Here is a 26,502-nt window from a genome sequence, read left to right as displayed (position 1 = left end):
ACATAAAGAAGGTTGCTAAAGACTTTTTCTTTTCTTAGTATCACAAGTAAAACTCAAAAGAACTTTGGGGAAGTGTCTGCTGTTGAAGTCAGGCAAGCTGACGTGCTCAGAATACACTTGTACTCTAAAGATGAATCACGAAAAAGTATTTTTCTCTCAAAATTTATAGTACTATCCTCAGAATAAAGCATATTTTTGTCCATATTGTTTCTGCAGATTAGAAAAGATTAAAGAGTTTGTAACATCATCACTAAATGTTTTTATTGAATAGCAAAATTGTCTGCCATAGATTAATTAAATAATATTTTCAACAGGTTAACAGATATAAAAGAAAAAATAAATCAATTTAGTGAAGAAATTAGACAACTTGACATGGATTTAGAAGAACACCAAGGTAATTTTTTTATATTTTTATGATATATAATAATAGACTAAAAAATAGATACATAGCAGTATTTATATAGTACTATATATATAAATATATATAAATACTATATAGTATTTATATAGTACTAGGGTCTCAGGGACTCGTTGCCTGGGGTTTATTATTTTTATTTTTATTATTATTATTATTATTATCTTTGTGATATCACTAAGTTTAACTGCTAAAATACTAAACTACTACAATACTAAATATAGTTAGTATTGAATTAAAGCCAACTAAAAGCTTTATGTAACTTAAAATGGTTGTATAGTAAAAAGCATTTATTTTGTTTTGCCAAGAAGTTTTTTTTTTTTAATCAAGTAAAATGGGTTAAAGTTGCTCACAGATTTCTAAGTTATACTTCTTCAACATGGGCTATGTGGTAGAGTTGCAGGGGAGTGAGGATCAAGTCATAAATGTCACAAAAGGTACAGGAAGTTATTCTCCAGAGGGCCCAGTAATGAGGTGGCAAATACTGATTATTCCAGTTCTCTGTCAGCTTTCCCTAGCAGTGGCATTTGAAGAGCCAAGGCAAGAAGCAGAGCTCTTGGGGTGGAAACGCTGTGGTATGAATTTGGGAGCTGCAGGGTGTGTGTGTTTGGGGGAAGACTTTGAGCATTACAGATTTCTAACCAGCTTCTCGCTAATAAAGGGGGAATGTGGGTTACTAAGGCACTTTAATCACATATTAACTGCAAACCAGTTAATATGTTAATTGAATTATCAACACTTGACTATATATTCTTAAGAGTTAGGTATGGTATTATAAATAATATACCTAGTATAGCAGAAGAGATTAAGAAGAAGTGGCAAAAACACACAGAACAACTATACAGAAAAGATCTTAATGACCTGGATAAACATGATGGTGTGGTCACTCACCTAGAACCGGACATTCTGGAGTGTGAACTCAAGTGGGCCTTCAAAAGCATTACTATGAACAAAGTTACTGGAAGTGATGAAATTCCAGCTGAGCTATTTAAAATCCTAAAAGATGTTACTGTGAAAGTGAAAGTTGCTCAGTCGTGTCTGACTCTTTGCGACCCCCTGGACTAGTCCATGGAATTCTCCAGGCCAGAATACTGGAGTGGGTAGCCTTTCCCTTCTCCAGGGGATCTTCCCAACCCAAGGATCAAACCCAGGTCTCCTGCGTTGCAGGCAGATTCTTTACCAACTGAGCCACAAGGGAAGCCTGTTCCTGTTAAAGTGCTGCACTAAATATGTCAGCAAATTTGGAAAACTCAGAAGTGGCCACAGGACTGGAAAAGGTCAGTTTTCATTCCAGTCCCAAAGAAGGGCAGTGCCAAAGAATGTTAAACTGTACAATTAAGCATACAGTTGGCGCTTTCCTGATAGCTCAGTTGGTAAAGAATCAGCTTGCAGTGCAGGAGACCCTGGTTGGATTCCTGGGTCGGGAAGATCCGCTGGAGAAGGGATAGGCTACCCACTCCAGTATTCTTGGGCTTCCCTTGTGCCTCAGCCAGTAAAGAATCCGCCTGCAATGCGAAAGAGCTGGGTTCGATCCCTGGGTTGAAAAGATCCCCTGGAGAAGGGAAAGGCTACCCTCTCCAGATTTCTGGTCCGGAGAATTCCATGGGCTGTATAGTCCATGGAGTCGCAAAAAGTTTGACACAACTGAGTGACTTCACTTTCACTTTCACATTTTGTGCTCATTTCACATGCTAGCAAGGTTATGCTCAAACCTTCAAGGTAGACTTCAGCAGTACATGAACTGAGCTTCCAGATGTACAAGCTGGGTTTAAAAAAAGCAGAGGAACCAGAGGTCAAATGGCCAACATTCGTTGGATCATAGAGAAAGCAAAGGAATTCCAGAAAAACATCTACTTCTTCTTTATTGACTATGCTAAAGCCTTTGATTGTGTGGATCACAACAAATTGTGGAAAATTCTTTAAGAGATGGGAGTACCAGACCACCTTATCTGTCTCCTGAGAAACCTGTATATGGGTCAAGAAGCACAGTTAGAACCATTCATGGAACAACAGATTGATTCAAAATTGAGAAAGGAGATGTCAAGGCTGTATATTATCACCCTGCTTATTTAACTCATATGCAGAGTGCGTCATGCAAAATGCCACACTGAATGAATCACAAGCTGGAATCAAGATTGCCAGGAGAAATATCAACCTCAGATATGCAGATGACACCATCCTATGGCAGAAAGTGAAGAACGAAAGAGCCTCTTGATGAGGATGAAAGAGAAGAGCGAAAAAGCTGGCTTGAAACTCAACATTCAAAAAATGGAGATCTTTGGCATCGAGTCCCAAATAAAAGAGGAAAAAGTGGAAGCAGTAGCAGATTTTCTTTTCTTGGGCTCTAGAATCAACTGTAGATGGTGATTGCATCCATGAAATTTAAAGATGCTTGCTCCTTTGAAGGAAAGCTGTGACAAATCCAGACAGCATATTAAAAAGCAGAGACATCACTTTGCCGACAAAGGTCCATATAATCAAAGCTATGGTTTTTCGAGTAGTCATGTATGGACATGAAAATTGGACCATAAAGGAGGCTCAGCACCAAGGAATTGATGCTTTTGAATTGTGGTGCTGGAGAAGATTCTTGAGAGTCCCTTGGACTACAAGGAGTCCTTGTAGTCCAAGGGATTCCTTGGACTGATTGATTTAGTCAATCCTAAAGGAAATCAACCCTGGATATTCACTGGAAGAACTGATGTTGAAGCTGAAACTCTAATACTTTGGCCACCTGATGCAAAGAGCAGAAAAGACCTTGATGCTGAAAAAGTAAGAGGAGAAAGTGGGGGAGCAAGGGAGAAGGAGGAGCAAGGATGCTTCTTCATCCTTTGGAGGAGCAAAGCATGAGATGATTAGATAGCGTCACTGACTCAATGGACATGAATCTGAGCAAACTTCAGGAGATAGTGGAGGACAAAGGAGCCTGGCATGCTGCAGTTCATGGAGTCTCAGAGTCGGACAGGACTTAGCGACTTTACAACAACAATAATGGCTGAAGAAACATTTATAGCAGGGGAAAAGGGTGTACTTTTCCCAAATTTCTAATTTCAATTTTAATGCAGTCTATTAGTTTTATTTGTACTTTTTCTTTTTTTTTTTTTTTTTTATAAATTTATTTATTTTAGTTGGGGGCTAATTACTTTACAATATTGTAATAGTTTTTGCCATACATTGACATGAATCAGCCATGGGTTTACATGTGTTCCCCTTCCTGGACCCCCCACCCACCTCCCTCCCCATCCCATCCTTCTGGATCATCCTATTGCCCCGGCCCTGAGCCCTTGTCACATGTATCGAACATGGAATGGTGTTCTGTTTCACATATGATAATATACATGTTTCAATGCTATTCTCCCGGAACGTCCCACCCTCACCTTCTCCCTCAGAGTCCATAAAATTCTTCCATGCATCTGTGTCTCTTATTCTGTCTCGCATATAGGGTTATCGTTACCATCTTTCAAATTCCATATATATGCATTAGTATACTGTATTGTTGTTTTTCTTTCTGGCTTACTTCACTCTGTATAATGGGCTCCAGTTTCATCCATCTCAGTAGAACCGATTCAAATGTATTTTTTTTAATGGCTGAGTAATATTCCATTGTGTATTTGTACTTTTTCTTTACTTATGAGTAATAGTGTTAGCTACTGTTGATTACTTATCTGGACTGGTTACTTTGTGATCTTTACAGAAACCCTTTGAAGCCTCGTTAACCTCTTTTATACTTGTTGAAGCTCAGAGAAGTTACTCATATTCTCACAACTAATAATGGGTAGAGTCTAGATATAAGGCAAGTTCTCTTTGACCCCAAAGTCTTAGTTTTTTTGCCCAAACCTAACCTTGGCTTTCTGATATGAAGTGCCATATTTGTGAAATGAAAATATTCTTGTGAAATGCTTACAGTCTTATTTACATGTGGCTACATGTCAATGAGATCCCTAAAAACAGACAAACTTTAAGCCCTGATTATTAGGAAAGTAAACTTATCTGAGCTTTCATTTTCTCATTTGCAAAATGAATATAATGGTCCTACCTCACTAAGATTTATGAATATTAAATGGTACACATGGCAAGGTAGGTTCACTAAGGTCATGTTATTTTCTTTATCAAATTATTTTATTGCTTTTAATTATATAGATCTAGTATTGCAGATTTCTGAGAAATCTGATAATGTTCTTGATTTCAGATACTTTATAGGATACATTTTAAAGTTCCACTTTCTAAATTTAAATTTATTAATTGCTAGTTCTAAAAGTTTCTCTGTTCTTCTCCAGGGGATCTTTGCAACCCCGGGATTGAACCAGGTCTCCCACATTGCAGGCAGACTTTTATACCATCTGAGCCACAAGAGAATCCCAATTGTAAAACAAATAGAATGCTTTGAATTGTAGCGTCCTATCTCCGTTCCATTTTTGAACATTATTTTTCAAAAATTCTTTGTCCTTTCTTGCCGTTCTGTGGCTTGCAGTATCCAGTTCCCCAACTAGGGATCGAACCTGTCCCCCTTGCAGTGGAAGCACAGAGCCCTAACCACTGGACCACCAGGGAATTCCCTGTCCTTTTTGATTAATGTAGAAAGATGCAATCTATAATGTAGTAGTAGAAAAAAAAGTAGCAAAAAAGTATATATACATATGCTTTTTTATTTTATACACACACACACACACATGTGTCTGTGTGTGTGTATGTGCACTCAGTTGTTCAGTCACGTCCGACTCTTTGCAACCCCGTGGGCTATAGTCAGCCAGGCTTCTCTTTCCATGGACTTTTCCAGGCAAGAATACTGGGGTTGGTTGCCGTTTCCTACTACATGATATCTTCCTGACCCAGGGATCAAACCTGTGTTTCTGGTGTCTCTTGAATTGGCAGGTGGACTCTTTACCACTGTGCCACCTGGGAAGCCCATATGTATATATGTAAATATAAGAATATACGTAATATATAAGTATTATGTGTTCATACATATGCATGCTAAATCACTTCAGTCATGTCTGACTCTATGCGACCCCAAGGACAGCAGCCCACCAGGCTCCTCTGTCCACAGGATTCTCCAGGCAAGAATACTGGAGTGGGTTTGCCATTTCCTTCTCCATCATATATATATATATATATATATATATATATATCAATGGATTAGTTTTCTGTTCTTCTGCTACCCTGTGATCATCCTTGAATATTGTGAACAGCATAGGGATTTTTGTTAGTTAAGGATCTCATTATTTGTTGCCTGAACTACTTCAATAGCCTACTAACTGGTCTCCCCACCTCCATTCTTGCTCCCTCTCAGATTCATCCAGCACAGTATGCCAGACTGACTTATGTGAAATGTGATTTTCTGTCATTCTCCTCCTTAACAGTGGTTCTCAATGACCTACAAGATAAAATTTAAGAATCTTTGTATGGCATTCTAGTTCTTCCATAATCTGTCCTGTACATTGTCAATCTCCTTTTCTATCCCTCATCGTCTCTATGCTTACATTCTAATAATAATCTATGATACCAGTGGTACCTCACACCTCACCCCATTTACCATATATCAAAGGATTGTTTGACATTCAGTCCTTTGTTCCTATTATTTATTTCCTATCTTGAATGTTCTTTTCCCTGTTATTTATCTCCCTAACTTTTCATCTTTTAAGATCTAGCTCAGGTATCCTTTCATATCCAACATAATTAACCCTGACTTCCCTCCCTGACCTATTTCTGGGCTGGGCTTAGTGAATGACCCCTGCTGTTATCAGAGCACATGGCATAAACGCATTGACCACATGATTACCACTTTCTACTTAGATGCTTGTCTTTCTCTTAGGCTGTATGTCCTCCAGGACAGGGACTGTGTCTTGTTTCCTCTTTCATCAACACAGTTCAGTTCAGTTCAGTCGCTCAGTCGTGTCCGACTCTCTGCGACCCCATGAATTGCAGCACGCCAGGCCTCTCTGTCCATCACCAACTCCCGGAGTCTACCCAAACCCATGTTCATCGAGTCGGTGATGCCATCCAACCATCTCATCCTCTGTCGTCCCCTTCTCCTCCCGCCCCCAATCCTACCCAGCATTAGGGTCTTTTCCAATGAGTCAACCCTTCGCATGAGGTGGCCAAAGTATTGGAGCTTCAGCTTCAACATCAGACCTTCCAATGAACACCCAGGATTGATCTCTTTTAGGATGGATTGATTGGATCTCCTTGCAGTCCAAGGGACTCTCAAGAGTCTTCTCCAACACCACAGTTCAAAAGCATCAATTCTGCAGCGCTCAGCTTTCTTCACCGTCCAACTCTCACATCCATACATGACCACTGGAAAAACCATAGCCTTGACTAGACGGACTTTTGTTGGCAAAGTAATGTCTCTGCTTTTAAACATGCTATCTAGGTTGGTCATAACCTTCCTTCCAAGGAGTAAGTGTCTTTTAATTTCATGGCTGCAGTCACCATCAGCAGTGATTTTGGAGCCCAAAAAAGTAAAGTCTGACACTGTTTCCACTGTTTCCCCATCTATTTCCCATGGAGTGATGAGACCAGATGCCATGATCTTAGTTTTCTGAACGTTGAGCTTTAAGCCAACTTTTTCACTCTCCTCCTTCACCTTCATCACGAGGCTCTTTAGTTCTTCTTCACTCTCCGCCATAAGGGTGGTGTCATCTGCATATCTGAGGTTATTGATATTTCTCCCGGCAATCTTGATTCCAGCTTGTGTTTCTTCCAGCCCAGCGTTTCTCATGATGTACTCTGCATATAAGTTAAATAAGCAGGGTGACAATATACAGCCTTGACGTACTCCTTTTCCTATTTGGAACCAGTCTGTTGTTCCATGTCCAGTTCTAACTGTTGCTTCCTGACCGGCATACAGGTTTCTCAAGAGACAGGTCAGATGGTCTGGTATTCCCATCTCTTTCACAATTTTCCACAGTTTATTGTGATCCACACAGTCAAAGGCTTTGGCATAGTCAATAAAGCAGAAATAGATGTTTTTCTGGAACTCTCTTGCTTTTTCAATGATCCAGCGGATATTGGCAATTTGATCTCTGGTTCCTCTGCCTTTTCTAAAACCAGCCTGAACATCTGGAAGTTCACAGTTCACGTATTGCTGAAGCCTGGCTTGGAGAATTTTGAGCATTACTTTACTAGCATGTGAGATGAGTGCAATTATGCGGTAGTTTGAGCATTCTTTGGCATTGCCTTTCTTTGGGATTGGAACGAAAACTGACCTTTTCCAGTCCTGTGGCCACTGCTGAGTTGTCCAAATTTACTGGCATATTGAGTGCAGCACTTTCACAGCATCCTCACCTTTGAGGATTTGAAATAGCTCAACTGGAATTCCATCACCTCCACTAGCTTTGTTCGTAGTGGTGCTTTCTAAGGCCCACTTAACTTCACATTCCAGGATGTCTGGCTCTAGGTGAGTGATCACACCATCGTGATTATCTGGGTCGTGAAGATCTTTTTTGTACAGTTCTTCTGTGTATTCTTGCCACCTCTTCTTAATATCTTCTGCTTCTGTTAGGTCCATACCATTTCTGTCCTTTATCGAGCCTATCTTTGCATGAAATGTTCCTTTGGTATCTCTAATTTTCTTGAAGAGATCTCTAGTCTTTCCCAATCTGTTGTTTTCCTCTATTTGTTTGCACTGATCGCTGAGGAAGGCTTTCTTATCTCTCCTTGCTATTCTTTGGAACTGTGCATTCAGATGAGAATATCTTTCCTTTTCTCCTTTGCTTTTTGCTTCTCTTCTCTTCCCAGCTATCTGTAAGGCCTCCTCAGACAGCCATTTTGCTTTTTTGCATTTCTTTTCCATGGGGATTTTCTTGATCCCTGTCTCCTGTACAATGTCACGAACCTCTGTCCATAGTTCATCAGGCATTCTGTCTATCAGGTCTAGTCCCTTAAATCTATTTGTCACTTCCACTGTATACTCATAAGGGATCTGATCTAGGTCATACCTGAATGGTCTAGTGGTTTTCCCTACTTTCTTCAATTTAAGTCTGAATTTGGCAATAAGCAGTTCATGATCCGAGCCACAGTCTGCTCCCGGTCTTGTTTTTGCTGACTGTATAGAGCTTCTCCATCTTTGGCTGCAAAGAATATAATCAATCTGATTTCGGTGTTGACCATCTGGTGATGTCCACGTGTAGAGTCTTCTCTTGTGTTGTTGGAATAAGGTGTTTGCTATTACCAGTGCGTTCTCGTGGCAAAACTCTATTAGCCTTTGCCCTGCTTCATTCTGTACTCCAAGGCCAAACTTGCCTGTTACGCCAGGTGTTTCTTGACTTCCTACTTTTGCATTCCAGTACCCTATAATGAAAAGGACATCTTTTTTGGGTGTTAGTTCTAGAAGGTCTTGTAGGTCTTCATAGAACCATTCAACTTCAGCTTCTTCGGCGTTACTGGTCGGGGCATAGACTTGGATTACCGTGATATTGAATGGTTTGCCTTGGAAACGAACAGAGATCATTCTGTCGTTTTTGAGATTGCATCCAAGTACTGCATTTCGGACTCTTTTGTTGACCATGATGGCTACTCCATTTCTTCTAAGGGATTCTTGCCCACAGTAGTAGATATAATGGTCATCTGAGTTAAATTCACCCATTCCAGTCCATCTTAGTTCGCTGATTCCTAGAATGTCAACGTTCACTCTTGCCATCTCCTGTTTGACCACTTCCAGTTTGCCTTGATTCATGGACCTAACATTCCAGGTTCCTATGCAATATTGCTCAACACAGTGCCTGGGAAAATAAACATTCAGAAAATCTTTGCGGAATGAATCAAATAGTCCTTATTTTATTTAAATATTAAAATTATTATTAATTTTTGGCCATACCTTGCAGCTTGTAGGATTTTAGTTCCCCAACCAAGGATTGAACCCCAGCCCGCCACAGTGAGAGCACAGAGTCCTAACCACTGGACCATGAGGGAATTTCCAGTCCTGTATTTTAGAAGGGAAACATTTGTAGAGTCGATTCAAGGTGATAATTGGCCTCTAGTCATTTCTTTGGGCCCTGCAGTTCTTTTTTAAGAAGTTAATCTTTCTTCCTTCTGCGCTGGGTCTTCATTACTGTGTGTGGGTTCTCTGTAATTGCAGAGAGTGGGGGCCACTCTCTAGTTGTGGCATGGGGCCGTCTCATTGTGGTGGCTTCTCTTTTTATGGGGCGTGGGCTCTGGGTACGCGAGTTTATATAGTTGTGATGCACAGGCTCAGTTGCTCTGCGGCATATGGCATCTTCCCAGATCAGGGATCTAACCTATGTTCCTTGCGTTGACAGGTAGATTCTTAACCGCTGGACCACCAGGGAAGTCTGGCCTCTAGTTCTTAAGATATACAAATGCACTCTTATATGCAGAGAGAGCTTGATTAGTCAGCAACAGTTTTACTACCTTCTAGAGGATTCCTACCTTCGCAATTTATGATTTTCAATAAAGAGGTGGATTCTCTATTTTTCCAATAAAGAGGTGGATTCTATGTGTGCATTCTCAGGAGTCCCTTGACTCAAGATTGTGGATAATCTGCTCCTTAAGATGTGGAGGATTATCAGGTTGACTCTCTGGTCCATACTTATCTCTGCCCCCAGCTTCATTCCTTCTGACCCATTTTATTAATTGCTTAGATGTTATCTGGTTTCTTCCACGTATGGCATCTGTATATAATCCAGCTCGGCTACCTTTTGCCTTGTAGGGGTTCTGCTTAAGATAGCATTTAAACCATAAATGTGTTTGTACATGTCTGACTTTGTTAGTACTCCTCCAACCTTTTGAGTTTCAAATAAACTTTTAAAAGGTTTGCATAATTCATTCTAAATTTAAAGGCATCTTTTGATATTGGTTTAGGTATAGTTATGTTCTCTGCTAGGTATTAATGGTGGTCCTGTAATCCAACAGCTTCATTAAGTTCATCAGACTGAGGCATTTTTTAAGTCCTTAAAGTTATAATTTGCTTAAAGTTACATTGCCCGACTGTTAGAGACCATATGGACTGTAGCCCGCCAGGCTCCTCTGTCCATGGGATTTTCCCGGCAAGAATACTGGAGTGGGTTGCCATGCCCTCCTCCAGGGGATCTTTATTATTATTGTTTCCTTTTCTGTATTCCTCATTGCCAGGATTTTGACCTTTAAAAATTCTTTTTACTGTCATTTTAGAGAAGTTTGGGGGTGGAGTGGGGCGAGGGGTTAGATATGCACGTTCAACCTTTATAAAAAAATTACAAGTTATAAATTTATCCAGAACTTCTAAAGAGTTGTAATCATCTTGACTGTTCTTCATTTTACTGGTTTGTGGGTGTGTATGTTTTGCCTCAAATGACCATTCTCATGTGTTTTCATTAACTGTGCAATTATCAACCAGCATCTACAAGGATACCCCTTCCTGCTTTTTAAAAATTTTCTTTAAACTAGTTCAAGTTATTTTAAAGACTCCAAATAACATATTTTTTAATTGCATACTTTTTATATACAAATCTGGTGTATACTATCATGGGGAAAATTCAAGCAATACCAAAGTGTATAAAGTAAAAAGGCATCTCCTTTCTCCTCATACTCATCCTTCAGTGCTTTTCTCCTCATACTCGTACTTCAGAGGTAATCATTGTTTACAGCATAGCCTTTTAGGCTTTTTCTATACACAGCACACATATATATAATTGTATGTATATATTATATATATATATATTTAATTGAGTGATACTGTAAAGTTCTTCTGAGCTTGAGTCTTTTAACTTTGTACTTACAAAAACTATTAGCAGTGGTCATGTTGATATGGTTGTTAAATAGCATTAGCTATATCCACATTGACATTTGTTGTTGTTCTTTAGTCGCTAAATCGTCGTGTCCAGCTCTTTGCAACCCCATGGACTGTGGCCCTCCAGGCTCCTCTGTCCCTGGGATTTTCCAAGCAAGAGTACTAGAATGGGTTGCCATTTCCTTCTCCAGGCAATCTTCCCAATTCAGGGATTGAACCCAGGTCTTCTGCACTGGCAGGAGGATCCTTTACCACTGAGCCTCCAAGGAAGCCCCTACATTGATTGACATTAGGTTGTTTCTAATCTTTCACTACCAAGAATAATGCTGTGGTAAATAACCTTGAAAATTTCACCTTGATACATACATGTTTGTTAATTTGTTTATTTCTATAGGCTAAATTTCTAGAAGTGAAATTTTGAATAGAATGTTACTTATGTATACAATTTTTATTATTTTTAAAAATTTCTGTCCAGAAAAGGTTGCACCATTTTATACACTACCAGCAGTGTGTAAAAGTGTTTCCTCACCAGTGCTAGTTATTCGTTTTTGTCAGTCAAGATAATACATAGTTCTCTGACAATTCAGTGTTCTCCAAGGCCTGAATCTGTGTTACTATGATGATCCACAAGGTGGGGCTAATTTTCTGGACATCTACATACTCAGACTGGGCTTAAGGAACACAGTTTACAAAGTACAGCCACATATCTCCCCAAGAAGGATTTTTGGACATCGTCACTAACTATAAATTATTTCTTCAATTTGAGAGTATGGTATTTTCCCAGAGATTGATGAAACAAAATATCATGTGGTTATTAATACACTATATCACAGACAGCTAAATATCTAACAGCTCTAATGTGATAAATATGTGTCATAATAAAATGCTATAGGATCATAAGATTACTGTCTTAAATTTCAAGTGAATTCATTTCAATTTACTCCATGATTTATATACTGCTTTCAAGAACAGTAAAAACAACAACCATTAAATGTTTAGTGAGTGCCAAAAAAAAAAAAAAGAATAGTAAAAACATAAAATACAACCCTTTGGTTTGTCTGTAGGTTACTTCTTCCTACTCATAGTTCCAAGGCCCAGATTGGAAGCCTTTATTCCCTGATTTTGTCATGTAAAATAGAATTTATGAGGACAGAATAGTTTTGTTTTAGAGCACAGGTTCTACAACCAGAATGCCAGGATTCAAATCTGGGCTGTTCTATTTTACTGGCTGATCTTAGCCATGGTACTTGACCTTTCTATACCTTTGTTTCCTCATCATTAAAGGGAGATAATGATAGTACCTATCTTCCTCTTAGGGTTACTGTGAGGGTTAAATGAACAGTGTGTGTGGGTGAATATGTATGACTCAGAATAGTATGCAGTTTTAAAATTGTGCATAAATGTTAGTTGTTGGTTGTTAGTATTAATGCTATTAATTTATAAACTGAAACTTGAATAACTGTCATGGAGATCTTCTCAAAACATATTTGGAAAGAATTTTCCCATGAGTATTTTCTCTGGAACATACATAATAACATCTTCAGCTTACCATCTGGTACCTGAGATTTCAAATGACATCTTTATGCTGCTATTCTTTACTTTCTCAATACACATTCATTCAGTGAAGAATGAGTCATTTCTTGGTGTACAATTTGGAGACTGGTTAAACTAATCATTAGTATAGTGGTGTTATCTTCAGACCAGGCACATTAGCATCATCTGAAACTTGTTAGAAATGAAACTTCTTGGATTCTACCCCAAACCTACTGAACATGAAACCTTGAGAATACAGTTTAGCAGTTTGTTTCAACAAACCCTCCTAATGATTCTGATGCATGATAAGGTTTGATAACCACTGCTTTAGAAAATAATTAAGAACTTAACATTGTATTTAGTATACATGCCAAGGATTACTCATTAGACCATATGATTTTATTGACATTACTCTGTTGAAACAAACTTTATAAAAGGGTCCTTTCTCTTTTCTTTAGAAATGGTGAGACTTGAGGCAATAATTTAACTTTTACATATTTAGAGAATTTTTATTGTATATATTTTAAATGCCTCTAGTAGATAGAATTACCAGACTTTGTCTGCATAGCTGTAAAGAAACTTTCTTGGCAAAATTTAAAACATTTGGTAGAGAATGTATGATTGATAAATTGGGTGAAGCTTGAAAGTGAAAGAGGAGAGTGAAAAAGTTGGCTTAAAACTCAACATTCAAAAAACTAAGATGATGGCATCTGGTCCCATCCCTTCATGGCAAATAGATGGAGAAACAGTGGAAACAGTGACAGACTTTATTTTGGGGGGCTCCAGAATCACTGCAGATGGTGACTGCAGCCATGAAATTAAAAGACGCTTACTCCTGGGAAGAAAAGTTATGACCAACCTAGACAGCATGTTAAAAAGCAGAGACATTACTTTGTCAACAAAGGTCCGTCTAGTGAAGGCTATGGTTTTTCCAGTAGTCATGTATGGATGTGAGAGTTGGACTATAAAGAAAGCTGAGCACCGCAGAATTGATGCTTTTGAACTGTGTTGTTGGAGAAGACTCTTGAGAGTCCCTTGGACTGCAAGGAGATCCAACCAGTCCATCCTAAAGGGAATCAGTCCTGAATATTCATTGGAAAGACTAATGCTGAACCTGAAACTCCAATACTTTGGCCACCTGATGTGAAGAACTGACTCATTTGAAAAGACCCTGATGCTGGGAAAGATTGAAGGTGGGAGTAGAAGGGACGACAGAGGATGAAATGGTTAGATGGCATCACCGACTCAATGGACATGAGTTTGAGTAAACGCTGGGAGGTGATGGATAGGGAGGCCTGGCATGCTGCAGTCCATGGGGTTGCAAAGAGTCGGACATGACTGAGTGACTGAACTGAATTGAACTGAAGCCAAAAGTTAGTTTAGAACATTAAACTTATATGCACTCATTTTAACCTACCAGTTTAGTAGTATTTGATAATTAGTTTCTTATTGCTATAGTGATACACAAAAAGGTGAGAGAGATGATATAAAAAGATGAAGTTTAATAGGACTACAAAACTAATTAAAATTGAAGCAGGAGTGGGGAAGAAGGAAGTGCTATAGCTTACTAAAATATGTGAAAATGTTAAAGGGGATTTAGATAACAGCTCAATGTGAATTCATGTGATATAGCCTCCAGAACAGCTGGAATCCTAATCCTTTTGCATTAACAAAAGATGAATATATAGACTATGAGAAATGATAGTCTGCTTGGAATCCTGTTCCTTGGCATCATACTTTAAAAGGAATAAAGGATTGGAATTCACTAAGAGTAGAATGAATAGATGATAAGGGGGCTGAAACCATGCCAGATAAGGAACACTTGATGGTACTGAATATTGACGGTACTGGGAGGTTTAGCTTGCCTCAGAAGGATCCCAAGTGCTAGAAAGGAAAAAGTCCTTCCAGCAAAAGTTCTTCAGGGTTAATTTTTGCCCCTCTGCTTTAATTTTATTTGCCCTCTGCTGCTTTTTTTTCCTCTAAAATCAGTAAGTCTGCTGACTTGCGGGCCTTGTGGCCTGGGAGTCACTAGCAACGGGCCTTGTTGTACACTGGAGAGAAGACTGGGATAGCTACATATTCTGGAAAGTGGTGCTCAGACCCTGCTGCAAGGTCACATCAAACACTCAGAGTTTGAGAGTACCTCTGAAATAACCCTCATTTTATGAGCGTGTCCTTTCCCTCTCCTTTGGTCTCTTCATTAGACCCTTTTCCTGGCCTGCTTTTTTTTACACCTCCAGTGTGATAGCCAATTAGCTTCCCTCGTCTCTGATCTTGTTGTCTTCTATAATAGGAAATCTAAGGGCAGATACCTTTTTCCTGAGGTAAAACAAGCCCTGTGTTTTACCCTACTTTAGGACTACCCATGTCTGTACATTGCCTCTCATGAGAAGCTCAGATATTAATCCACCAACTGAGAAATTATAAAATAGAGGAGTTCACTGGGGCTCTGATCTCTTTTCTTTTTAGCCACAATGGTATGGGGGAGGTTTTATTAAACTTGGGAATCTGCTAAGATATATAAGGGCTCTGTCTTATCTAATGCAGCTGACCAGCTGTATAGCTGGACACATTGACCAGATATATCTTTCAGCTCCATCTTTTGGTAACTTGGAGCATGGGATTGAGGAGAGTAGGAGGTAGGAATCTCCCAGGTTTCTGACTTGCATGATGATGATGGTGAAGGGCTTTCAAACATAGTAGGGAATACAGAGGGGTACAGACTTTGAGTGGGAAGATTGATGCATTTAACTATGGAATGGCTCAGGAGTAAAGAATCTGCCTGCCAGTGCAGGAGCCACAGGAGACATGGGTTCATCCCTGAGTTGGAAAGATCCCCTGGAGAAGGGCATGGCAACCCACTCCAGTATTTTTGCCTGGAGAATCCCATGGACAGAGGAGCCTGGCGGGCTACAGTCCATAGGGTTGCAAAGAGTTGGACATGACTGAAGCGACTTAGCATGCATGCATACATGCTGTGTGTTAGGATGTCCTAAAACGTATCCACAAGAATATATCTAATAAATAATTGGATAAAACAATCTGAAAATTAGGAAAAAGACAAAGAGTTCTTCAACCACAAGAATGAGTGGGATTTCTGTGGATATAATGTAGCGTTCAGTTCAGTTCAGTTGCTCAGTCGTGTCCAGCTCTTTGCAACCCCATGGACTGCAGCATGCCAGGCCTCCCTATCCATGACCAACTCCCGGAGTTTACTCAAACTCATGTCCATTGAGTTGGTGATGCCATCTAACCATTTCATCCTCTGTTGTCCCCTTTCTCCTCCTGCCTTCAATCTTTCCCAGCATCAGGGTCTTTTCAAATGAGTCAGTTCTTCACATCAGGTGGCCAAAGTATTGGCGTTTCAGGTTCAGCATCAGTCCTTCCAATGAATATTCAGGACTAATTCCCTTTAGTATGGACTGGTTGGATCTCCTTGCAGTCCAAGGGACTCTCAAGAGTCTTCTCCAACACCACAGTTCGAAAGTTCGGTGCTCAGCTTTCTTTATAGTCCAACTCTCACATCCATACATGACTACTGGAAAAACCATAGCTTTGACTAGATGGACCTTTGTTGACAAAGTAATGTCTCTGCTTTTTAATATGCTGTCTAGGTTGGTCATAACTTTTCTTCCAAGGAGCAAGTGTCTTTTAATTTCATGGCTGCAGTCACCATCTGCAGTGATTTTGGAGCCCTCAACAATAAAGTCTGTCACTGTTTCCACTGTTTCTCCATCTATTTGCCATGAAGTGATGGGACCAGATGCCATGATCTTAGCTTTCCGAATGTTGAGTTTTAAGCCAACTTTTTCACTCTCCTCTTTCACTTTCCTCAAGAGGCTCTTTAGTTCTTCTTCACTTTTTCCCATAAAGGTGGTGTCATCTGCATATCTGAGATTATTGATATTTCTCCCGGCAGTCTTGATTCCATCTTGTGCTTCATCCATCCCAGCATTTCTCACAATGTACTCTGCATCGATGTTAAATAAGGAGGGTGACAATATACAGCTTTGACGTATTCCTTTCCTGATTTGGAACCCGTCTGTTGTTCCATGTCTAGTTCTAACTGTTGCTTTTTGACCTGCACACAGATTTCTCCGGAGGCAGGTCAGGTGGTCTGGTATTCCCATCTCTTTCAGAATTTTCCACATTTTGTTGTGAACCACACAGTCAAAGGCTTTGACATTGTCAATAAAGCAGAAATAGATGTTTTTCTGGAACTCTCTTGCTTTTTCAACGATCCAATGGATGTTGGACATTTGATCTCCAGTTCCTCTGCCTTTTCGAAATCCAGCTTGAACATCTGGAAGTTCACGGTTCACGTACTGTTGAAGCCTGGCTTGGAGAATTTTGAGCATTACTTTGCTGGCGTGTGAGATGAGGGCAACTTTGCGGTACTTTGATCATTCTTTGGCATTGCCTTTCTTTGGGATTGGAATGAAAACTGACCTTTTCCAGTCCTGTGGCCACTGCTGAGTTTTCCAAGTTTGCTGGCATACTGAGTGCAGCACTTTCCAAGCATCATCTTTTAGGATTTGAAACAGCTCAACTGGAATTCCATCACCTCCTCTAGCTTTGTTCGTAGTGATGCTTTCTAAGGCCCACTTGACTTGACCATCGTGATTATCTGGGTCGTGAAGATCTTTTTTGTATAGTTCTTCTGTTTATTCTTGCCACCTCTTCTTAATATCTTCTGCTTCTGTTAGGTCCTTACCATTTCTGTTCTTTATTGTGCCCATCTTTGCATGAAATGTTCCTTTGGTATCTTTAATTTTCTCGAAGAGATTTCTAGTCTTTCCCGTTCTATTGTTTTCCTCTATTTCTTTGCATTGATCACTAAGGAAGGCTTTCTTATCTCTCCTTGCTATTCTTTGGAAGTCTGCATTCAAATGGGTATATCTTTCCTTTTCTCCTTTGTCTGTCACTTCTCTTCTTAAGCGAAAGGCAAAGGAGAAAAGGAACGAATGTAGCATTAGAAGAGAAGAATCTGAATTTAAATAAAGAAAGGGAAATCTGTGAAGAGAAGACAGAGAAGGAATGTTCTGAAAGTAAGAAAAACCAGAAAAGCTGCCTGTGCAAGCAGCAAAATACATGAGGGGGAAAGAATTGGAAGAAGAAAGGATGTATCAGTAGTATCAAATATTGCAGCGTAAAATAACTTCAAACCCCTTGGATTCGATAATTAAGGAATCATAATCTTTCTGTGAAGAATTTCATTGAAATGGCAGGAGGATAAGCCTGATTATGTGTCTTGAGGTCTAATAACAAGATGAGGAACTGAAAACATCCTGTGTAGAAAATTCTCATAAGTTTAGAAGAGGAAAGATAAAATGGTCATTAAATTCCTGTAAAGCCTACAATGCAGGCCTTCTTTTTTAATCCCTTAATGCCTGACCAGTCTCCCAAGAGGACAACTTCTCATACAGCCACACAAGGACTAGGACTTTCTTAGAAACCTAGGCCATGACAGATTTAGCAGATACTAACTTTTCTGCTACTTCACACATGTTATTTAACATTTGCGTGCATATCAGCTTCCTATGAGGATATTCCTGATCATGTATGCTATAATAAGTTCATATTCTCTGTTTGTTTCTCATCCAAAAAACTAATGCTACAAATAACTGAATGGTAGCATCATTATAAGACTAATCTTAATCCATCTACAATGTATTTTTTAAAAAATTTAATCATACACAAACTTTATTATTAAAAGTTAAAAAAAAAAAGATCCCTTCTCTTCCCCTTATAAAACTAATCATGCTGCATCTGTATGCTGAGACCATCGTTGTTCATCTGAACTGAGTAGTAGTTCACTAACGTTAATGCATCCAAAGCCTTAGTCAGGTTAAACCAAATGTTTCCCATTGGTTCTGAGTATTCCCTGGCTAGGAATTCATGACCTCTGGGTATTTACTATCCTTATTCAGTTGCTTTCAGCTTTTTACTACGAGTACTGTTGTGGGCTTCCATGCTAGCTAAGATGGCAAAGAATCTGCCTGCAATCCAGGAGACCTGGTTCAATCCCTGGGTCAGGAAGATCCCCTGGAGAAGGGAATAGCTACCTACCTACTCTAGTATTCTTGCCTGGAGAATTCATGGGCAGAGGAGCCTGGAAGGCTGCAGTCCATGGGGTCACAAAGACTCAGTCACGACCGAGTGACTAACACACACACACACACACACACACACACTGTTGTGGGGGCCTTGACAAGTTGTTGTTGTTTTTTTTTTTCTGTGTAAGGGCTATCCTTAATGAATTTGGGAAAAGTGTTTTCAGACCTGAAAGCAGAAAAGCTGTCTGCTGACTTGGGTCTCTGACTTTGCCATCACCTTTATATACTGGTAACTCACCTCCCACCCAAGCAAGTATACAGGTGGAAATCCATAGATGCCGTGTAATTAGGGGCTCTACTCTATCTACTTCACTCCCTAGCATTATTGCTCTTTTAGTTGGCACCTGGCAAAACCGTATACTTAATAGGAGGCTATATAGAACACAGGCTGACCAGTGGGTTTTTAGCCTCTGGACTTCAACTGTTGACTCCCCCATTCTCTTTGAATCCTTCTTCTGAAAGTCCTTCTAAATGTCAGCTGCTTACCATGAGGACCCTTAGAAATCTTTTATTCTCTCCATCTTTGCTGGGCATCATCTTAGTAAACTTCCTTTGCTTCTCTGGAATGCTGAGAACCAAATGACTTTAATGAAGAGACTGAAGATTGGACCAAGCACAAATTTATTCTGTTTTCTCTACCTGGGATCCTGGGAGCACAGGACTGCAGCCATCTCACTAGTTGAGGAAAATAGCCCTGGACCTCCAAATTTCAATTTTTGTTATACTAAAAATCCTGTTTTTCTAAAATAAGCATGATCTAGTTTTACTAATGATCCCTTTATGCAGCTATAAAGTGTCAGATTTTGTCCTTGTATTTGGGCCTTGGATTTTTGCCCTTTTAATCATGTCTTTCGCATATATTAAATGCAGCTTGTCTAGGATTACTTCAAGCAACTTCTTCCTCAACTTACTTTTTTCTTTCTTTCAGTAACTGATACGACAATGTCCTCAGTTGCCCAAGACAGAAACCTAGGAGTCATACTTGAGTTCTCCATCTCCAACCTTCACCACAATCAATTCACTCTAGCTCTCAAAAAAGAAAAAAAAAATCTCTACCTTACATGCTAATTGCCACCAGTCAGTCTTCATCTGTCAACTGGATCATTGTGACAGCCTCCTAACTGGTTTTATTGTCTCTAATCTTCTCTTTTGTTCTCCTGATCAGAAATATTTTTCAGAAATGCAAATTGATAATTTTATTCCTCTGCTTAAAATTCTTCAGTAATCTTACCATTGTCCTTAGGAGAAAATCCAAACTTTTATAACATATGCCATATAAGGTCTCTCATAACCTACCTCATCTTTTTTTTGTTTAAGTGGGAGCATAATTGCTTTACAATGTGGTGTTAGTTTCTCCTGTACAACAGTGTGAATCAGCTGTAAGTATACAAATATTCCCTCCCTCTTGAGCCTCCCTCTCACCTCCCCCATCCCACCCCTCTTGGTCATCCCAGAGCACCGAGCTGAGCTCCCCCGTACTATGCAGCAGTTTCCCACTGGATATCTGTTTTACACATGGTGGTGTATATATGTCGATGCTGCTCTTTCAACTCATCCCACCCTCTCCTACCTCAGCTTTGTACCACTTTTTCCCTTCATGTTCTCTCTCAGTTCTTTGTGCTACCATATTCATCGTCACTTTCAAATTTCAGTACTTACAGTGCTTTGATTTTGAACTTCTCCTGCATTTTGACCCAGTAACTCCTATTCATCCTTTCTTTATAATGCACACACATTAAATATTACTTTCTTTGGAGAAAAATTTCCTGAATCTCCAAACTAGATTGTCTTTGCTGTGTACTGCTGTAACATCCTTTACTTTCATCTAGTAGCACTTAGTACGTTTTAATTGTTAAATCTTTAGACTTTAAGTTCTGTGAGGAAACTAACCGTGCTATTTGGTTTGCTGTTGTGAGCTATTCAGAGATGAAATGAACTTTCGTGGGAGCATATATTTCCCATCACCAATGTGTTCATGCGTAGGTTGAAATTGGAACTAAAATAGAGAACCTTTGGAGACCTTTTCAGTTCTTTCCAGTAAGGAGATTGTTTTTTACCAAATAGTCAAGCATATAAATATATAACTTTTAAAATAAAATCAATTTAAAAGAATTTCATCTAATTGAACATTAATATTAAATACTAAATATGTAATGACTAATGGCATATAGAGAACCTAAGAGATATTTCTAATTTTGAGTACTGTAACTGGCGTTTTTAAAATTAATGTTATTCTCTTTTATTGCTTGTAGGTGAAATGAATCAGAAGTACAAGGAGCTAAAAAAGAGGGAGGAAAATATGGACAGTAAGTGATAATCTTATAGATGTGAAAATATTATATTCTCAGATAGTTGTTCATTTATACTAAATCAGAGATCTCACTTTGGGAAGATACAGTGTGACTAATAATAAGAGCAGAAGTGTGGACATTCAAAGCATTTGACTTGAAGTATTACTAAATATCTAGCATAGTTTAGGGATGGGTAGAGAATTATAGAAAGATTTTGTACATGTGTATATGTGTGTAGGACTGTATGTTAGGGATAGATTCTAAAGCTAATATTTACGTTTATATTCTGTATAGAGAGTCTATAGACCGCTCGTTGATTGAACATTGAATGTTCTCTTTTACATGCTTTACCTTTAATATCTTTCACCTTTTTCACTCTTTTCATAATACTTATCTCGTTATGTATTAGCCCTCATCTCTGATTTTGTTTCTTGGTTCTGTCACTAACTGAAACTTCTGTTGTGGCTTCTCATTCACTTTAAAAAAAAAAAAAATCTGAATTTTAACTTTGTAAATGGATCTTCACTTTAACATATGTTGTACATTCAAAAGTTTATAAAAATTGACTATATTAATGATTATTAGTCTCTTTTAAATTATCATTTTTCTAGAATTTGACATTTTTGTAAGTCTGATGTCAGTTGTTACCTTCACAGAAGTATGTTATAAATCAGTAATGGCCAACTCTGATTTAACAATATCCCAAGACTACTTTAAAAATCTCAACAAGTACCAAAAACTACCTCAAAATTAATTTGTTGTTTCATGCAAATAGTAAAATTATTTTAAGTTAAATTTTGGAAGATCCATAGAAATATTTTAAGAATGTAAATCAGAGCAAATTATATACTAATTCTACATTAGAGAAGAAAAAGAATAATTTCTTAGAATATTTATTTATAATCTGAATAAATCACTAAACTTATTTAATTGAGACTATTGTGGCATTACAAGGAAAATGCTCAATTTTCAGGTAAAAAAGGTATAGTAGTATTTTCAGAAGTAAAGTTAGTGGCCAGTTATAGATGTTAATAATTGTAGCTGTATCAATGAGATCCTAGTGTAAAGCCATAGGAATTTTTCTCATCTCCATCTTATCAGCTGTTGCTTCTGAGCCTGAATTTATAAAATTTTAGTGTACTTGTATTAAGATCATAGTAGTTAAACTTTAAAAGTTTGAAAGTATGTAGAAATGTTCTTATTGAGTAATTTAATTACCCTTGGGTTAAAAAATTAAAGTGATAGTTAAAAATTTTCTTTGAACTTCTAAAAAGTACTCTTCAGACCTACAAATCAGAGCTTATGTAATGTTTAGCTATATCAACAGTAGCCTTTCATCATATTTTTCAATCGGCAGCTTTTATTGAGACTTTTGAGGAAACTAAGAACCAGGAGCTGGAAAGGAAGGCAGAGATAGAAGCCAACATTGTTTCGCTTTTGGAGCATAGCAGTCGAGTAAGTGCCATGTGCCAATCTTACTGTCTTCATTATTTTTACTGTGGTTACCTTATAAATACAACTCAAAAACCGCAAATGTTCACTATTATGTAAGAACACAGGATACCTAATGAATATCTTGATTCCTCAAAAAATGTTTATTGAGCAGCTACTACTGTGTGGTACCACAGGAGGAAAAATACATGATCTCTTTTCAATATTCTAAGTGTTTTAAAAATCCAATTAGTTCCTATAATAGCATAGTTGAATCTTTCTACAGTGAAATAAAGCAAATATAAAAGAAACAATTCTGAATTTTAATTTAACCTCTCCTTACTGAGAAATCTGATTTTGAATATCATGTATTCTTTTATAAAATATATATATGTAATGAATGATATATTTCAAAAAAGAACTCCTTTTCAAAACATAGAGTCCTTTAACAGCATTTTTAAGAGTTTTATTGGAAAGTTAAATCAATGGAATTTTTTTCCACTTTTATGTCTCTGCAAGTATAGAATATAAATCGTATGAAACAGATATCCTCTATCACCAATCAAGAGCTGAAGATGATGCAGGATGATCTCAATTTTAAATCTACTGAAATGCAGAAATCACAGAGTACGGCTAGGAATCTGACTTCAGGTGAGAAAACACTATAGATTTTAATGTCCTTTTTTTCTGTAACAAGTTGGAACTTTAAAAACCTGTTATTCTCTTTGATTTTTTTTAAAGACTGAGGATATAATTTATGATTGCCTATTGCTGCAGTCATTCATAGGCTCAGAATTTTGTGTGACTTTTCATATCCACTTCATAGTAATTCATTGGCATATTCTCATTCATTTAACATTTATTGAATATTTGCTCTATGCCTTTGCTATAGTTTGGGTATACAGAGATTTTTAGGACTTGAAATGGCTCAGCTGGAATTCCTTCACCTCTACTAGCTTTGTTTGACTTCACACTCCAGGATGTCTGGCTCTAGGTGAGTGATAAGACCATCATGCTTATCTAGGTGAACAAATTTGGAAAACTCAGCAGTGGCCACAGGACTGGAAAAGGTTATTTTTCATTCTAATCCCAAAGAAGGGCAATGCCAAAAAATGTTCAAACTACTGCACAATTGCATTAATTCACATGCCAGCAAGGTAATGCTCAAAATCCTTCAAGCTAGGCTTCAATAGTATGTGAACTGAGAAATTCCAGATGTTCAAGCTGGATTTAGAAAAGGCAGAGGAACCAGAGATCAAATTGCCAACATCCGTTGGTTCAAATGCAGGAGACCCTGATTCAATTCCTGGCTCGGGAAGATCCCTGAAGAAGACATAGGCTACCCACTCCATATGCATGGACTTTTCTGGTCACTCAGACGGTAAAGCATCCACCTGCAATGTAGGAGACCTGGGTTCAATCCCTGGGTTGGGAAGATCCCCTGGAGGAGGGCATGGCAATCCATTCCAGTATTCTTGCCTGGAGAACCCCCATGGACAGAAGAGCCTGGTGGGCTATGGTCCATGGGGTCACAAAGAGTCAGACACAACTGAACAACTAAGCACAGCACAACACAGAAAAAGCAGAATTCCAGAAAAACATCTACTTTTGCTTCATTGACTGATTATGCTAAAGCCTTTGACTGTGTGGATCACAACAAACTATGAAATATTCTTAAAGAGATGGGAATACCAGACTACCTTACCTGCCTCCTGAGAAACATGTATGCAGGTCAAGAAGCAATAGTTAGAACTGGACATGGAGCAATAGACTGGTTCTAAATTGGGAAAGGAGTACATCAAGGCTGTATATTGTCACCCTGCTTATTTAACTATTATGCAGAGTACATCATGTGAAATGCCAGGCTGGATGAAGCACACACTGGAATCAAGATTGTTGGGAGAAATATCAATAACCTCAGATATGCAGATGACACCACTCTAATGACAGAAAGCAAAGGGGAACTAAAGAACCTCTTGTTGAAGGTAAAAGAGGAGAGGGAAAAAGCTGGCTTAACACTCAACATTCGAAAAATGAAGATCATGGCATCTGGTCCCATCACTTCATGCCAAATAGATGGGGAAACAATGGAAACAGTGATAGACTTTATTTTCCTGGGCTCTAAAACACTGTGGATGGCAACTGCAACCATGAGATTAAAAGACATTTGCTCCTTGGAAGAAAAGCTATTCACTAACCCAGACAGAGTGTTAAAAAGCAGAGACTACTTTGCCAACTAAGGTCCATCTAGTGAAAGCCATGGCTTTTCCAGTAGTCATGTATAGATGTGAGAGCTGGACAATAAAAAAGGCAGAGTGCCAAAGAATCAATGCCTTTGAACTGTGGTGCTGGAGAAGACTCTTATGAGTCCCTTGGACAACAAGGAGATCAAATCAGTCAATCCTAAAGGAAATCAACCCTCAGTATTCACTGGAAGGACTGATGTTGAAGCTGAAGCTCCAATTCTTTGGCCACCTCATGCGAAGGGCCAACTTATTGGAAAATATCCTGATGCTGGGTTGAAAGCAGGAGGAGAAGGGGATGACAGAGATGAGATGGTTGGATGGTATCACCAAGTCAATGGACATGAGTTTGAGCAAATTCTGGAAAGTAGTGAAAGACAGGGAAGTCTGGAATACTGCAGTCCATGGAGTTGCAAAGAGTCAGACCCAACTGAGCAACTGAACAACAACAACAGAGATTTTTTTTAAAAAATCCAGTCTATTTCTTCAAGAAACTTTTCAATCTGGTAGAATGACAAACAACTGCAGTATAATGAAACAGTACTATGATAAAAGCATAAAGAGCAATGGAGTGTACACAGGGCTCATATCCCTCTGATCTTGGGTAATTAGGAGAGGTCCTGCAGGTGGCAATATTTTAATTATAATTAGTTTCAGGCATTATGACTGACATGAGATTAAAGCGGCACTGTCCAAAAGAAATGTAATGCTAGCCACATATATAATTTAAATTTCCTAGTAGCCAAATTAAAAAAGTAAAAAAGAGACAGGTGATTGTTAATAATATATTTTGTTTAACCCAGTGTAAAAAGCACATAAAATTTACCATCCTAACTATCTGTAAGTGTACAGTATAGTAAATTATCTGTACATTGTTATGTGACAGATATCTAGAACATACTCATCTTGCAAAAGTGGTATTTATACCCATTGAACAGCAGCTCCTCATTTCCTCCTCTTGAGCCCCAGCTAACCATAGTCTACTTTCTGTTTGACTATGGTAAACACCTCTTACGAGTGGTATCATGCAATATTTGACTTTTTGTTACTGGTTTAGTTCACTTATCATAATGTTTCTAAGAGTTCATCTATGTTGTGACATGTGACAGGATTTCCTTTTTTTGAAGCCTGAAAAATTTTCTGTACTGTGGTAGCTACCACATTTTCATTTTTCATTCATTTGCTGACATTTAGGTTGTTTTACCTCAAGACTATTGTGAATCATACTTCAATGAACATGAGTGTACAAATATCTCTTGACAATCGTCTTTTCAACTACTTTGGATGTATACAACTATGAATATTTTTACAACTTTATTTTCTTTTTTCTATAAGCTGAAGTATTTTATGTTTTATTATTTCACCTAAGAAACTTCTATTTTGTGTTTTAGGACATAGTTTAAAATTTTTCATTGTCTAAGCACAGTATTAATTCAACAAGTTTTTGCCTCCTTTAAGCTATCTTTGTATAACAAACATACATTTTTAAAGGGTAAATATCAGAACTAGCTGATGAATTCAATAATCAGAACTCTGTATTCCTTTCATATTTTTATATTTTGTATTTACATTTCTTTAAAAGCCTAGTTAATAAAAAAATGAGAACTAGTTTCAGTGGAGATAAAAATCCAGTTTATTACTCTTGATAATATTACTCTTGATTTTACTGAAAATTTCCCTTTTAAAGCTTGGATTGTCTGACCCCTACAATTAATTTCATTTTCTGTGCTCAGTTACTTTTTTAAAA

At 38.3% G+C, this 26,502-nt stretch overlaps 1 protein-coding gene across 3 annotated transcripts in view; it reads left to right on the top strand.

Annotated features, from left to right (window-relative positions):
• IFT74 (intraflagellar transport 74) overlaps positions 1–26,502 on the top strand; it is a 104,044-nt gene that overhangs the window by 61,654 nt on the left and 15,888 nt on the right. For all 3 annotated transcript variants that reach the window (XM_081498021.1, XM_081498015.1, XM_081498006.1), the window contains 4 exons: positions 315–394; positions 21,043–21,096; positions 22,439–22,536; positions 23,037–23,163. In XM_081498021.1, coding sequence (XP_081354147.1) covers positions 315–394; positions 21,043–21,096; positions 22,439–22,536; positions 23,037–23,163 — 359 coding nt within the window. The remainder of the gene's footprint in view (positions 1–314; positions 395–21,042; positions 21,097–22,438; positions 22,537–23,036; positions 23,164–26,502) is intronic.

Source organism: Giraffa tippelskirchi, chromosome 1 (genome assembly GCF_054371585.1).
Source record: "Giraffa tippelskirchi isolate mGirTip1 chromosome 1, T2T-mGirTip1v1.2.pri, whole genome shotgun sequence".
NCBI lineage: Eukaryota > Metazoa > Chordata > Mammalia > Artiodactyla > Giraffidae > Giraffa > Giraffa tippelskirchi.
This window is presented reverse-complemented; position numbering and strand designations above follow the sequence as displayed.